The sequence below is a fragment of the Carcharodon carcharias genome, chromosome 6, assembly GCF_017639515.1.
Source record: "Carcharodon carcharias isolate sCarCar2 chromosome 6, sCarCar2.pri, whole genome shotgun sequence".
Classification (NCBI taxonomy): Eukaryota; Metazoa; Chordata; class Chondrichthyes; order Lamniformes; family Lamnidae; genus Carcharodon; species Carcharodon carcharias.
Genome location: NC_054472.1, coordinates 159,796,784 through 159,812,480, shown reverse-complemented (window position 1 = coordinate 159,812,480; position 15,697 = coordinate 159,796,784). Strand labels below are relative to the sequence as shown.

The 15,697-nt window shown below is 40.3% G+C and overlaps 1 protein-coding gene across 2 annotated transcripts in view; it reads left to right on the top strand.

Moving 5' to 3' along the window:
• Positions 1-15,697, top strand: part of LOC121279235 (protein FAM135B-like) — a 454,418-nt gene that overhangs the window by 357,902 nt on the left and 80,819 nt on the right. For both annotated transcript variants that reach the window (XM_041190288.1, XM_041190289.1), the window contains exon 12: positions 1,906-2,060. In XM_041190288.1, the coding sequence (XP_041046222.1) occupies positions 1,906-2,060 (155 nt within the window). The remainder of the gene's footprint in view (positions 1-1,905; positions 2,061-15,697) is intronic.

Here is a 15,697-nt window from a genome sequence, read left to right as displayed (position 1 = left end):
ACAGGTCCAGTGAAGCACTGCAGTACTGTCCCAGAGGGTATCGCGCATCATCGTAGCTTTTTGTGCGCTACACAACCTGGCGCTGCAACAGGGGGAAGACCTAGCTGAGGAGGGGATGGAGCAGCTGCACGTCTCCTCTGAAGTGGAGGATGTCGAAGGGAATGACAGTGATGAGGTCCTCAAGATGAGGATGCCAGCAATGAGGCCATTGCACTGGCCAGACAAGGCAGGCATGCTCGGGAGGCCCTTATAACCGCAAGATTTGTAGGGTAGGATGACAAGATGCACTGAGGACAGTCCTGACATCCTCACCTTGGATTTGTGAATGTTTGACTCCTGTGTGGCTGGTGATAAGGCTCCTGTCATGGAGACACAATGGAGGCCTTAATAATCACTAGATTCCAGGAGCAAAATGACAACATGCAGTGAGAACACTCCATAGATCTTCACATACCCTCTGCGAATGTCTGACTCCCGTCTGGCTGATGGCAGCTCACTTGTACACTGTGATCAGGGCCATATCTTGGAGACACAGCTGTGAAACCTTAAATGCACCTGATCCTTTGCCAGCCTTCAGCACCTGTCCCCTTCAGGAGTAAACCGTCTCTGGACGCAGATGCTGAAGAGATGGAGGCCAGCCCAACCTCAGAGGTGCTACGAGCACACACAGAGAATTACGGAACTGTGATGCCCGCCCACAACACAGCAATGACAAGCACCATCGAGGTGCAGGCATCACTAATGTTGGCATAGGAACTATAAAGAGCCATGGGGGTGGGTGGAAGGGCATAGTTTGGTATAGGGGCTATAAAGGGACATGCTAGTGCATGAGGGGGTGTCATGAAGCTATTAATGTATATAATGTTATTGGAAATCATTTTTTTAAAGTAGTGGTTTAGCCTGTGGGTGTGTGTTAATTGAATTAAGGCCAGTTAGCCTGTGTGCTTTGATGTATAGTAGTTTTGAGATGTAACCGCAGAGATAGAGAACATTTGCATTTTGTTGGATAGAACCTTCAAAGACTAGGGGTGAAATCTTGCACCTAGCTAGTAGACACCAACCAATGTTTATATTACTAATAAAAGTAGTACCATGAAAGGGGTTTTTAGTGGAGATTAGTTTGGGAATTTGTTAAAAAGCTACGACAGTAGTAAATCGTAGCCACGTGTATATGTTTAACTTGTGTAAATTAATAAGTGTCTCATGTAGTTGATATAAAAACCTCTTGAGAACTGGTGTTCTTATTCCTGAATTTATAGCTACAACAGTTGTTCAAAGTTTCCCTCTGGGATTTTAAGTAACTCAGCTTTTAACAACTGCTGTGTCATAACAGGGGGACATAGGTTGGCAGAAGGGCTGTAAGGGGCCATGGGTGTTGTTGGAGAGGCAAGGGTGAAGGCTGGAGGGGTGTTTCATGTTTTAATCTTTATTATTAGATTTTGGACATGGGGCCTGTTTCTTGAGACAGGCCTTTCACCCAGCCTGCCTCCACATGTAGCACCTCCTGCTTTCTAATCCAGGCTGCCTCCCTGACTGAAAACTCAACATCCGGGCAGACATTTTTAAAGGCCAGGTTAATGGAGCCAGCTGTTCTCCCATCTCTGCGCACCTGACCCAGGAGTAAAAACCTGGGCCTTTGTATCCGACTTTACCAATACGTTAAAGGAATATCGTTGCTCAGATGCTTTGCATATCAAGGAGGGAATTAAATTTGGGCAGCAACAGATGTCAGGTTCATTTTCCAGTTTCTGCAAGAAGTGCAATATTGAGAACTTGAAATTAATATGCAGTATTTCTTTTGTGAGCACTCACCATCCAATATTTGTTAACTAGCCTTATCCTCAGAGCTACTCATCCCTACTCAACAAAGCTTTAATTCTCTCCTTGTGCATTCCCTGCTCCTAGAATCCAAAGGCACAGTCAGATTGCAGCAGCTGTCAGAAACTCACCCTACCTCACCAGCATGCCTCCACTGCCCATCGAGTGCCTGGATATAGATGGAGACTGGAGTAATCTTCCTATTATATTTGAAGACAGATATGTAGAATCTGTTTCCAAAGGTTGGTAATATTTCCTGACTTTTGCTTTTAGCCTCAGCCAATATATTACACATGTATTATATAGACAGATCATTTTTATTTAATTATGTAAGATTATAACCTGGAAATTGATATTGTCACATTTCATGATTTTTAACCGCCTTGCTGGAAGAACTAAACTCAGCAGAGATTAAATTCCTAACGTACAGTGCTCGGAAATCATGATTAGAATTTAGTCAAAAGGATTTAGATTCTGCTGAAGTGCCTGTCCATGATTGCAATTCTTACTGCAGCAATTTTGAGCCAGTAGCATTTTTGAACACATCCCAATGAGGACATGAGGTCATTATCCTGGTTTGGCTTCATTCACATGAGCCAGACAGGACACCCTTCTGAGGACCTAGCTAAATAGCAGTCGGTTTGATTGGCAACTGAACTAGTCAGTCCTAGGACACAGAGGACAGGATAACAGAAGAATGATATAATATGACAGTTCTCTAGTCCTTAGTGTAGCCAACATCTTTGGTTTAAATGCATTAACGACACAGTTGAAATAGTGAGTAGAGGTATGCCAGGAAAATACGTTAAATATTCATTCACTAAAATGGCCAACAGCAATTTCTAGCCTTACAAACCTATTAAATTCATTGCAGTTGCTGACAAACAAAAATTTCTGGCAGTGAAGTGTCTCACTCATGAGAGGAAAGAGGCTCACCGGCATTTGAATGCCAGCTTGATTGCCTTTAGTAACCAAGATGTTGCAGCTACTGTCACTCAGTATTAACTTTAGTTATTTTTTTTTCCCTGGATAGCGGGTTGTGCATTCAAGTCACTCAAGGACTTAAACACATGGTCAAAGTGCACACCCATGTGGTGTAAGCCCACATACCCATTTCCTACTGCTGCCTGATGCAATGTATTTTGCACCTGCACCTCAGACTCATTAATACCTCCAAGCTGTGAGCTGGCAAGGTTCTCATTTGTAATTTCACATTAATTATAAAAGAAGGCCATTTACAGGGATCTACAGTAAGTTACCATTCTTTTTTATTTTTCTTGTTGGGACCAGTGATGGAGTAAATGACTCTCTGTCTTTTAATTGGAATACTTCCACCGCATATGACTCTGTCTACATTTGAACAGTAACAAATTTGTGTCTGTCGTAGATTCCTCCTGGGATATTGTGGCGCAGTTGTTTGCATAAGTTGTCTGAGCATCTTATTTTTGTGTAAATTGATTCCACGTTTGTACAAATCTGTTTGTACAGTAGTATGACTCACATGTGTTATAATATCCGCTTGTGACCTGAACCAGGTATCGGTGTTTTTCATATTTCTTCAATCTCCCTGAGGGAAGACCAACACAGTGAGATAGGCCTAGATGTGTTTAACATCACAATAATGTGAAGATACAGACTACAGTTCACTTAACTCAGTCTATAGAGCTTAACTGTGAGTGATAATATAAAATAAGGAACACACCATGGTAACATGTACCAACATGCCACCTTAGTTAAACAAGATCGTTTCTGACTATTCTCCAGCATTTCTAACCTCCTCAATGTTGGCAAAAAATTTCCCTTTAACAACCCTGACTGCCTTCCTGTTTCGAATAGCCTAACCAGCCTGTTTTCCAGTCTCTTTCTCATATCTTCTTTGTTCACAGCAATTAGAAAGGATCAAAGGTTTCGCAGTACAATGGGGCATGAGGTGTTTGCCGATGCAGACTAATAAATTGGCTCTTTGCAATCCACCAGCTAACAGAATCACAGCTAGCTCATTAGCATTTTAACTACCCCTTGCCTCAGCCTCTTGTTAATTTGCCTATAAGACCATGCTTTAAAAAAGCATAGCGTAACTATTTTTTACTAGATTCTCTCAGTGGAAAATGATCAATAAAAAAAATTTCTGAACCATGACGAGCTGTCTCAAGCCCATAGAAGAGCAGCAGTTTCGGACTAAATTAGAATCCCACTCTGGCTACAGATTAACTGGTGTGAGAATTGGAAGCATGTCCCAGTTGTAGTAGGGCAGCACTTTGAGGCTGGGGTTGACACATGTGGATGGGCTAAGGTAGAGTCAAGAAAAAGGAGGGGGAGAGGCAAGAAAATATGTCCTGCTTAGTCGGTAAATGTACTCCAGAGGTGCTAATGTTAGCTTGATTGATGCACACTCTTCTGCAATGGCATAAGCATTTACTCTGAAACGTATGCCTATTTTTACATGATAAATAAATAATGACTGGAATATTTTTTAAACAAGGTTTGTGTTGTGTGTTGTTTATTTTGAGTGTGTCTAAGAGGGGGTCAAAATTTGAGGTGAAGTGATGATTAGATCAAACAAAAACTTGTACTGTTGATGCGATCTGCCCTCTGCAGCCACCTAGTGGTGCTAGGATAAATGAATACTATTGGTACTTAAAGAGAAATTTCAAAGACATTATGATCCACAATCATAGCCAAGGAAGAGGCCATTTAGCACTTTGTGTTTGCCATGTTCCTGCCAAAAACAATCCAATATTAATCTAAGATAAAAGCAAAATACTGTAGATGCTGGAAATCTGAAATGAAGACAGAAAATGCTGTAAAAATTCAGCAGCTCTGGCAGCGTTTTTGGAGAGAAGAACAGAGTTAACGTTTTGTGTCTCTCTGTCCTACTGTTCCTCCATAGCCCTGAATCACCATCTTATTTCAATATTTTTCTACTCTTACCTAAAAAGAAGCTGTGGCGTCCGCCTCAATTACTATCGATGGCAAAACATTCTGCCCTACAATAATTAAATTGCATAATAGCATACTGACGCATAAAAGCTTACCCCTACTTTCTCCTTTCCACTCTTTTAAACCCAGTTAAAATAAATGGGAGAAGGTCATTGGGGGAAAGGACTTCAGCTACAAGTGCTAAGTAGGTGCTCTAAAAACAGATAATGCCAGAAACACAAAGCAGGTCAGAGAGAAGAAAATGATTAATGTTTCAGGTCGATGACCTTTGATCAGAAGTATATGCTTGTATCTCATAGCATAATTTCAAGGCCTAAACTTTTTCACATGTATGCTTTCTATCCTTTGCTATTTTTAGACTTGAGTATAAACTGATGCACTTATTTATTTCTTTGTTCCAGTTAGTGACCACAGGAAAATACTTATCATCATGATGATTGTTCTGATTCCCAGATGATATTACGACTGGACAAGCCTGATCCCAGGGTGGAACCCAGCTTGATAGATCCTAACTTCTATTTGTTTGTTTAGATATGTGGAGAGGGGCTACTGAACAGAGTCACTGGAGTCAACTAATGAACTTTTAACAAAAGAGTAAAATATTTATTAAACAAGAAAAGATGAACTATGTTATTATACTCCTTCACCTACAAGTAACTTTTACAGATATATACAGATTTGTACGGATAACACAAGTTACAAAAAGGTATCTTATATTCTAATGTTCATATTAAGTACACAGTCCATGTAAGGCAACCTGTGGTCAGGCACACTACACTCTGAAACAAAGTGACAGATGCCACCTGAACCAGATGCTATGGATCTCTCATCAACTTCCCCCAGACGCTTGTCTCACCATGAGCCAACTGGTCTCACTGCACTCCATCTTTCACACGAGGATTTCTAATCTTCACTCTCCAAGAACTTGCTTTGAAATCTTCCAAACTGATGCTTTCTCTCAGATGCCTTCTGCAAGGGTTCACCTCTGGGATTTTGAACTCTCCTTCCGATGTTCCTCTCCCCTGGATCACCACATGCATTCAAACCATCTTCCACATACACACTCTCTCACTGACTCAGCTGTCAACAGTATACACTGCTTCACATGTCCATAGCAAAGAGTTATAGATTTTCAGTTGTCTCTTTGGACCTTCTTGCCTCTTGCCATTTTAAATCTGCTTTCTGCAGCTTTTGTCCTTTAAATCTGAAGCTTGGAGCCTTTCTCTCTGCTACTCTTAACTTCACTTAACAGGACCTTTTCTAGGTTCCTTCCCTTCCCTTTGATTAGAAGTTCTTCTTGGGACTTTCTCCTGTTTCACTCCCCTGGATTATAGGGCTTTTTCTTTAGCTTGGGACTGGCTATCTTTTTCTCTAGTCTCTCCTGCAGCTTTCAAAACCAACTGAACTCAAACAGCTTCAAAATCAAAACTGCCATATATAGTTTCTTCTGTATGTCTGTCTCTCTGGACCCTTGTTGCTCGGCAACAGCCCAGGTTCTCTACTCTTGTTTGTTTAACTTAGCTGCACCAGTCATAAAGCTCTCATTAGAAATGCAGGCATCTTTTAAAGTGAAACTAAAACTCAACTTGACCTCTTCTTAACACATAGATAAAGAAATACAAACCAAATTTAAACATTTAAGTTAAAACTCATTCCTAACATCCACAAATACCAATATAACTTACTTAAGCCATCTCTATTTCCTAATATCTTTCCCTTTGGAGGAAAGAAAGCTTCACAACAACGAAGGTTTCTTTATAATGGCCTTACATTCGCCTCACACAAACTTAACATCATATATTTCAGAACAACTTATTATCTATTATACAAATAAATTTTCCATTTTCTGTCACAACTACACATCATATTGTACAGTTACAAAAACGTACTTAAAGCCAATAAATGTAATAAGATTAGAAGAATTTCCATGTGGTAGCATTATCATAGCCCAAGCCTTATGTTTCTTTTTCATCTCATTCCCCGTCTTTAACTCAGCAAAAATATATTTCATTTAAGTCTACAGCCCAATCATCCTTTTCGTTCGCTGTAGGCATAATTCCATCCTCAAGCTCAATTTTCAACTTCAAATGTGGTAAATTCTTATTTTGCTTTAGCAAAGTCAAAATAGCATTTTTGTACATTAACACTTCATTTCTTCTCTGGTCAAAATCTCTTTTCTCCATTTCAAGGATGTTACTGAGATCCTTTTTTTATGCTCACACAAGAGGGTTTCATATTCCTGCTTGATTTGATGTTTAAACCTTTTATGATACTGTTGTTTCTCACAACCCTGGGCAGGATCCTTAGGTTGGTGGCAGGGGGGATGCTGGCTCACTGACACGTAAAATGATTTGAGTTGGCGTCGGGCAGAACTCAATTCAGCAACGAGTTTTTATTCACAGGAACAACTTGAACTGTGACACTCCATATCACACAGCTTCTCTTTCATCTTCTCCAGTTTGTATTGAAGTTCGAGAATCTCATTGCTCTTTCTGTGACGAAGTTGTAACAGTTCATTAGTTTTAGGTTTTTAATTCTGCACTCAACCAATTATTCTGATTTACCAACAATTCCTTTTCTTGTTCAAGGCATTTTTCACAACATTTCATAGCAACTACTGATGCTTGAAATTCATCCAGTTTTAACTGAAGATTGACCTTTATTATATTTGCTTCTACAAGTTTATCATTTAGACATTTCAAGTCCTCACTCAAGTGTTCTACTTTCATGACTGATTCTCAATTGATCTCATGAATTTTCTTCTTTCATTAGCAATCTCCTCTTTCATGTATGAAAGTTGGTTTTCTATATTAATCAGGTTTTCCTTCAATTACTTGTTATCTGCAATAAGTGTTTCAGTTTTGGCCACAGCAGTCTTCTGAAGTTTTTTTTCGATCAGCATGATTAACCGCCTGCTACAATACAGTCATTGCCACATTACTGTCTCCACTAGCTAAATCATTACTCACAATAAAATCCACCCCTTCAATAGGTGATTTAGGAATAATTCCCACCATAAGAATTCCATTTACAAAGTGACTTTTTAAGTTAACGTTACACAAAGAAACAGGTTCAAAAATTCCATTAATACCTCAAATCAACATTTTTCTTTCACAAGACTACCTGGACCACAAATTGTATCATCAACCACCTCAATGATTGACCTGTCGCTGTATCTCTCAAAATTTTAATCTGTTTACTTATTTTGTTGGAGGATGACTCCAGATGTTGTGGTGCCTTTTAAGAACATCCAGGCCTTCTAATAACCTGACTTCCTCCTCTAGTAATCAAAGAAGAATTCTCTGGACTACCCTGAACCATATTCCCCTTTCCTGTATGTTCTGAGGAAACACATTTCACCTGTACTATTGCTATAGTTTTAACCATAGTTTCCTTTCCTGGGGATTCTTTTGGCATTCCTACTACTGCAGTAGGGTTATCATTTAATCTCCAGCAATCTAACCTAACATGTCTCAACTTGTTACAGTGAAAATAGTTAGGCTTTTGAATCTCACTTCCATACTCAACACCTTACTTTCTGGTCTGAGGAAAAATTTCCTGAGAATTCCCAACTGTTCCTTCTCTGCCTCGGCTTCCTTCCTTTCACTTTCCCATCATCTATCCTTCTCGGGTTCATGGGAATGACTGGAAAAGGGTTTAGAGTTATGGATGAGTTCATAATCATTGCCATCTGCACTGCCTGTTTAGCTGTTTTAATCTTCTGGTCTTCAACATGGGTTCTAACGACAAGAGGAAGTGGATCTTTAAATTCTTCCAGGAGAATTATTTCTCTAAGGGCTTCATACGTTAGCTCTACGTTTAATGCCCGTTTCCAAAAGTCAAAATTACTTGGCTTTACCCTCTCAAACTCAATATAGATCTGCCGAGGCTGTTTTCTAAAGTTGTGGTGCCTTCTGAGAGTTGACCACAGGAGACTCAGATACATGTTAACGATTGTTTTATTCAAGCAAATGCAGGGAGAGTCTGCTTTAGACTAGCTAAAACAGAACTCTACCGATTATAGGAAAACTAACTTTTTTATGCACAACTAGTCACATACACATTGCATTATTCAAATTCTAATCTTGTCAGTACATAATCACATGATAAGCAGATGCCTCCAGTCCCTGATATTGTTTGCCTTTACTGTTATCTGTTTATCTTCATCCCCCCTTCTGTCTCCTAAACCAATTAATCTCTGATGATCCCCAGGGTCTTTCTGGAGAGTTTGGCTAATATCGGCCCTTATGGTGTACAAGGTTCGCCTGGAGAATTCTGCTGACCTTTGGTTTTACTAATAAAAGTTCCTGTTTAACTCTTGCACACACCCCTTTTGGTCCTTGGCCAAGTCCAAGGTAGCCAATTCAGAGGCACTGTCCTTTCCTACCATGTTCTTCCCCCATTGATACTGGCCAGATATCCAGCTTAGGGTTGTAAAGGGACTGGGTCAGACCATTTGTACTAATCAGCCCTTCAATTTAGGCCTCTGATTTAACACTTTGTTGCCCCAATTTTAAAATCCCTATCACCATTCCCTGTGTGACCTCCTGGTGCGATAGATCAGGCATGTTAAATATAAAATTAATAACAGCTGTGCAATAACCAGAGCATGGGAGGTAATCCGATTCCATGGGTGTATCTGTACATTCAATCCCCAATTCCACAGTTTCTCCCACCAGGTGGTAGAGTCTATTTGTCTAATGTAATCAGTTAAGGCTTGAGTCTGTTGCTGGAGTGTATAATATGTCCTATACACTCACTGGGCCTTATCCCAGATTGGGTTGAGGTGTTCGGGCAATAGTGGGATAGCATAGGAGAACTGGCTCAGATACTGCATCAGGTTGTCTTTTACACTTTCCACAGCTTGAACAGTAACTGTTCCTCTCTTATATATTTTAACCAGTTCTGTCTTCCCCACTCTTGCCGGCACCTGTGGGTGTAAGCACACTCAGTGGTTGTATATGGGGCATGACCAGTTGTTCACATACTGGAACATTTGCTGCCATGTGGTAATACAATACCTCCCATTACCCACGTATGCAACATGGTTTGGCTCTTTTGAAACCCATATAGTCTCCAGTGTACAATTGGCTGTAACATTAAATCCGCATCTTACTCTTCTGTTCCGTATATCAGATGAGTGCATACTATTGAGGTGGCTTCTATACTGCATCCATCTAATGAAGTAATAACCATACCACTCTCTATCTCTACTGCATATGGTGGTATATTGTGGTATCTTACATAAAAGGGAGAACTTTCTCCTCATCAGGAGGGTTGTGTGGGGGCAGCCGCGGAGCCGAGCGGCTGCGTGCCACCATTTTACATGGGTGGGCCAAATAAGCCGCGCCCAGTGTGACGCACACGGAGGTGACTCAGGGAGATTAGTTTTAAGTTTAAACAGCCTAATAGAGTGTTGTAAAAATTTTTATGACATGTCCTCTCATGTGAAGCTGTCACATGAGCAGGGACATGTGCATAATTTTAATAACATTTTTTCTGAAATGTTTAAATCATTCATGAAACTTCATCCCGCCCGTGGGCTTGTCGCCTGCCTGCCAACCTTAAGGTTGGGTCGACAGCTTTCTCAATAGACTTAATTAGTTCATTAATGGCATTAACAGGCCTTTGACAGTTCGGCGGGCGCGCAGCCAAGTCAGTCCAACATCACCCCGCGTCATTTTATGCCTCAGCGAGCGGGCCCCGCCCCCGCTTGCCGAGCTGAAGATTCAGCCCAATGATTCCCCTTGGTTACCCCTATGTTCTCTACCCTATATAACACTCTGCTGGGTTTTGACTTGGGTATAACGGGTATCAACAAGACAATGCCTATCAACATGTGATTATCCATTATACACTCGGCATCATTTCCTTACACATGTGTTAAGCCCCTGAGTTGGCAACTAGTCAAATTGTGATTGTGTTGTAAAAGGGTAAAAAGATGTGCATTTGTTACCCATAAAGGGACCAGATCCTCATGAATTTGTCTCAAATTTTCTCGTGTTCGCTCGAGCACCCATGATCCATAGGTACTACAGACATTGTTCCTATTTGAATCATCCGAGATGTACTTATCCATTCCAATTAATTTGTTAATAATTCCCGCATGATCCTCCAGCACAGTAGTCAATCTCTGAACTATGCATGTCGAGTCTTGGTCTGTGCCTGGTTGACTGTCTTGGATCCCTTGCCCCTTTTCTAAAATTTTCTTAAGCTATGAGCTTAAGGTTCGGACTGTTTGGTCCACAGTAGCTAGGTCGATGAAATTAACGATCAAGGTTCCTATTTTAAGAACTGTAGTGACACCATTTACCAGGCTGCACTTCAGCTGCTTCTTTCCCTGGGCCATTGGCTATGTTCCACCATTGAACTGAGCTGCTTCTATCACAAACTGACCCATTAAGACCTTATACAATGCTTGAGTATGAGTTGAGCACCATCGGGACAGAGTTATGTCGGAAATGTATAGGGCCACAGGTACCAGCTCATGGTGTACATTTTCATACAAGATCTTATTATCATTAATCAGCACATGTCCATTTTCCGGTCCTGGGCTTAATGTCAGATAAGGTGGGTCAGTTGGCATGGTTTGTGGGGTTTTAAATGCATCTGATGGGACCGATTGTCCTGTTGTCGTGAAAGGTGGTGAAATGGATGTAACAATCCTTTCCTTGGGATAAATTCCCCACGTCCATCTATTATCATCCTGTGCCTGCGTTCATCTATTATTGTCATCCAGACCACAAGTGTCCCATGTTGGGTGTTGCACTCTGCATTGCTTGTGGTATACCATAGTCCCGTCTGTGGTGTTTGTCAGGCAGTATTTCCCATTCCCTCTGTTAGGATTACCAATCCCATGAGTATTGGTGTGGTAGTTAACATTCTGTAAATTAAACAAATAACCATCCCGGTTGTCATCGATCGGTCGAGATTAGTTCTGTAAAATAAGATCAGTTAGTAACATGCTTCAATTGCGACCAGTGCTTCCAGCGCCTCTTTCCTTTCATATCCACACAGACGCAAAAGTCGCTAATCGTTATTATCTCATAAAGTCCTATCCACTTGGGAGAAAAACCTGGTTTCTCAGGCATCACCTTCACCATTACCTTATCTCTCAATTTTGGCATGTCTCGGGAGGGCCGCCAACAATCCCCCCCCTACTTCTTTCCTGGTCCACTATCTCCCGCTACTGCCTCACCTTGGACCTCAATTTCTTAAGCTGTCTACACAACTCTACCATGCACCTTCTTGTCCTGTCTTTCAATGGCTCAATACTTTCACTTCCAGTGGCAGTTCTCTCTGGGAGCCACTTAACTCTGCATGCGATCATGGTGTTAATCCATTGGTCCTATGTTTTGTAGCTCGCAGGCATATTAATATAATCAGTAATACATCTATTTAGCCTTTTTCCAGCTATCCCTTTACCTGTATTACTTGTGGTAAATTGTTCTTCAGCAATTTTTCTCCTTACCCTTCAATTGCCTCAACTACAGATTCCTTATACTTTACCTTTAAGTTTTTTTTTTATTCCCTCTGACCATGATCATCCTAAGATTCTCTTGAGGTCAGTTTCTCTAATGTCTTGATCATTTAAAATGTTTCCTTACCATGCCATATTAACCATTCCATGGCAACAACAACCTCAGTCTCTAGACGTTTGCTGCTCTCTCCCTGTGCGGTTCCAATGTCTCAGGTGATGGCCAGATTATTAAATTCAGTTCTCTTATACAGTTGTATTTTATGTCCTCTTACCCTAACTCTATCTCCTACCCTTAATCATCCCCTCATACCATTTTACACATGCAAGCTACCAACTCTTTCAGGTTGTCTGGAGAGACTTTACAGTCCAATAAAGTAGTCTTAGAACGTTTTAAAACAGAAATCAAACAATTCTATTTGATTCCAGGCATTAACATGTTTTACTTCCTTACCTTCTCCTCCAACAACATTTTATTTTCTCAAAAGTAACCCACTAGATTGTGTCAAACCTTTTTTTTTCATTTTAGTATTATCCCAGCCAGATTCATTAACTCTACCAAAAACTGGATTTCTGCCAAACTTTGTCAAGGTTTTGAGTTTAACTTTATATTTTGGGAATAAACTTACAAATACAAAAAGCTTGCAGCAATTGAATTAGTATCAATTGTTGTCAAACCCTTTAAAATAAAAATTCCCTTTTGAGGACTTTAGAGGGAACCAAACCTCACTTTTTAAAACTTTGTAAGAACTGTAATTTACACTATCAAAATTAAAACAACCACTTTCTCATGTATATAAATTTGTATCCAGATTAAAAGTCCCACATATTCATCAACATGTCTTGGATAGCATCCTAGTTATTCAAAAGTAACCTGCTAAATTACACTGCACTTTTCACATCTCAAGATTGTCCCAAATTCACATAATAGTGCTGTTGGGTTGCAGATTTCCTTTCTTATTTAATTCATCTCTTCAAAAGAAATCCCTTTTTATCTATAGAAACCACCTAGACTATGTGTTTATGGCTTTTGGTTTTCCTAGAATCCTTTTGAATTTCAGGCATTTTTTAACAACGGAAGGTTCATCTCAACAAAGCAAAACCCTGTTTTATCTTCACAATTGGAATTGCGATTTTGCCGAAAATGTCAACTTGAACCTTATACTCAAAACATTGGAATGTTTGAGTATACTTTCCCTTTAATCTAACGTGAGGCTTTTGACTCTAAAGTGCTGAACTCCACACACAAATGACAATTTAGGGCAGAAGACACATTAAGCTCATACACAAACACTTTATTGCACACATGCACACAGATATATAAAGATACGTTATTATAACATTGAATTTAATGACTTAAAGCTTTCACACTCTAAACAAAGATTAAGTTGCAGATGAGGGTAAATAAATGGATCTTGGAAGCTCCATCTACAGGGACAATCAAACCGACTGAAGCTCACATTTCCTCTGCTCCTGCCTGTCACTGCTCATTAACCCCCCTAGGGGTACCCCCCCTCTCTCTCTCCCTCTCCAGCACAAACAGCTCTTGTGACTTAGTTCAACTCATTTATCTCCTACCCTGACTGCATTTTATTTATTTGTTCGTACTCTGTGCAGATGCCACTGGCACAGTCTTCAATTTGCGCAGATACCACAAGCACAAATTTAGCAACCTTTCAGCCCCTCCATGGATACCACCAGCGCGAATTTAGCTACCTTTCAGCCCCTGTGCGGATACCAATGGTGTGGATTTGGCCCTTTCCTAGCAACCTCCCTTTTCTCAGCACTCCCTGTACTGAGTTCTTCTGTAGATTCTTTGATACTCAACTGGACCATCACCGGGTTAGATTGCTGCACTAACTGTGAATAGTAACTAAATTATACTCACCCATTTTGCAGCGCCTCTCCGATAGTTCGAGATGAATATCCTGCTGACTACGCAAGATGTCGTGGTGCCTTCTAAGAATTGACTACAGATACAACTTAACGATCGTTTTATTCAAGTGAACACAAGGAATGTCTGCCTTAGACTAGCTAAAATAGTACTCTACCAATTACAGGAAAACCATCTTTTTTATACACAACTAGTCATGTACGCATTGCATTATTCAAATTCTAATCTTGTCAGTACATAATCATATGATAAGCAGATGTCTCCAGTCCCTGGCACTGTTTGTCTTCACCCTCATCTGTTTATCCTTATCCCCCTTCTGTTTCCTAACCAGTTCATCCCTTATGATCCCCAAGGTCTTTCTGGAGATCTGCTAATATCGGCCCTTATGGTGTACAAGGTTCACCTAGGTAATTCTGCTGACCTTTGGTTTTACTAATAGAAGTCCCTGCATAACTCTTACACTTATATTCTGAAATTTGTCTGTATGCCTCAGGGACTAACTCGTATACACTCAGAATAGCTTTTTCTACTGCATCGTAATCCTCCAATACCTCTTCTGACAGTGAAGCATAAACATCATGAGCTCTACCTACCGACCTACTCTGTAAAAGTAATGTCCAGGTTCCTTTTGGCTAGTTAATTTGCCTAGCTACCTTTTCAAATGAAGTGAAAAAATACCTCTACATCCCTTTCCTCAGTCTTTGGGAGAGCTTGCACAAACTTAAGCATCTCACCACTAGGCTTTGGGTTGAACGTTTTTTCATCATCAGAATCTTCCTCAGCATCTGAGATCTCTTTTTTAAAGCCCAGCCTTTTAAGCTGGTATTCCCTTTATTGTTCCTTCTCTCTTGCCTGAAATTCCAGTTCCACCTTCCTTAACTCCCTTCCTCTTTCCTTTTCCTCCCTTTCTCTTTCCTTTTCTTTTTCTTTTGCCCCCAATTCAAGTTTTTTCAGTTCCTTTTCATTTTCAATTTGCTTCTATCACAACTGGATCTTAGCTAACTTAATTGACTCACCCCATGGAGATCTTGGTCTCTCTATTATCCCTTCCAATTTTAAATGCTGTGTTATTATCTCAATCATGTCTGTTTCTTTGCCCCCTCAGGTAATTCTGACTCCAACTTATCCACTAATTCCATTAGCTTACTCTTGGTTAATTTCTGTAAACCAGCCAGAGTTACATTTTCCACCTATAAAAAAGCCTTAGCAACTTCCAAAGCCATTTTGAATTCCAACTAGTATAATATACCTCACAGCAACTCCAATTCCAATGCCTAGTACATGTAAAAGGATTCACAGATCCCACCAATGTTCAAGGATTTCCAATTCCACCTTATAATGATAATCCCGAACCAATTATTATTGTACATCCAATCACCCGCTGTCTGCATTTCAAATCCTGTAAGAGCCCCTACTGTGTTACCCCTAGCTGATATTATCACTGGACAAGCCTGGTGGAACCCAGCTTGATAGATCCTAACTTTTATTTGTTTATTTAGATACATGAAGAGGGGCTGTTGAACAGTCACCAGAGTCAGCTAATGAACATTTAACAAAAGAATAAAACA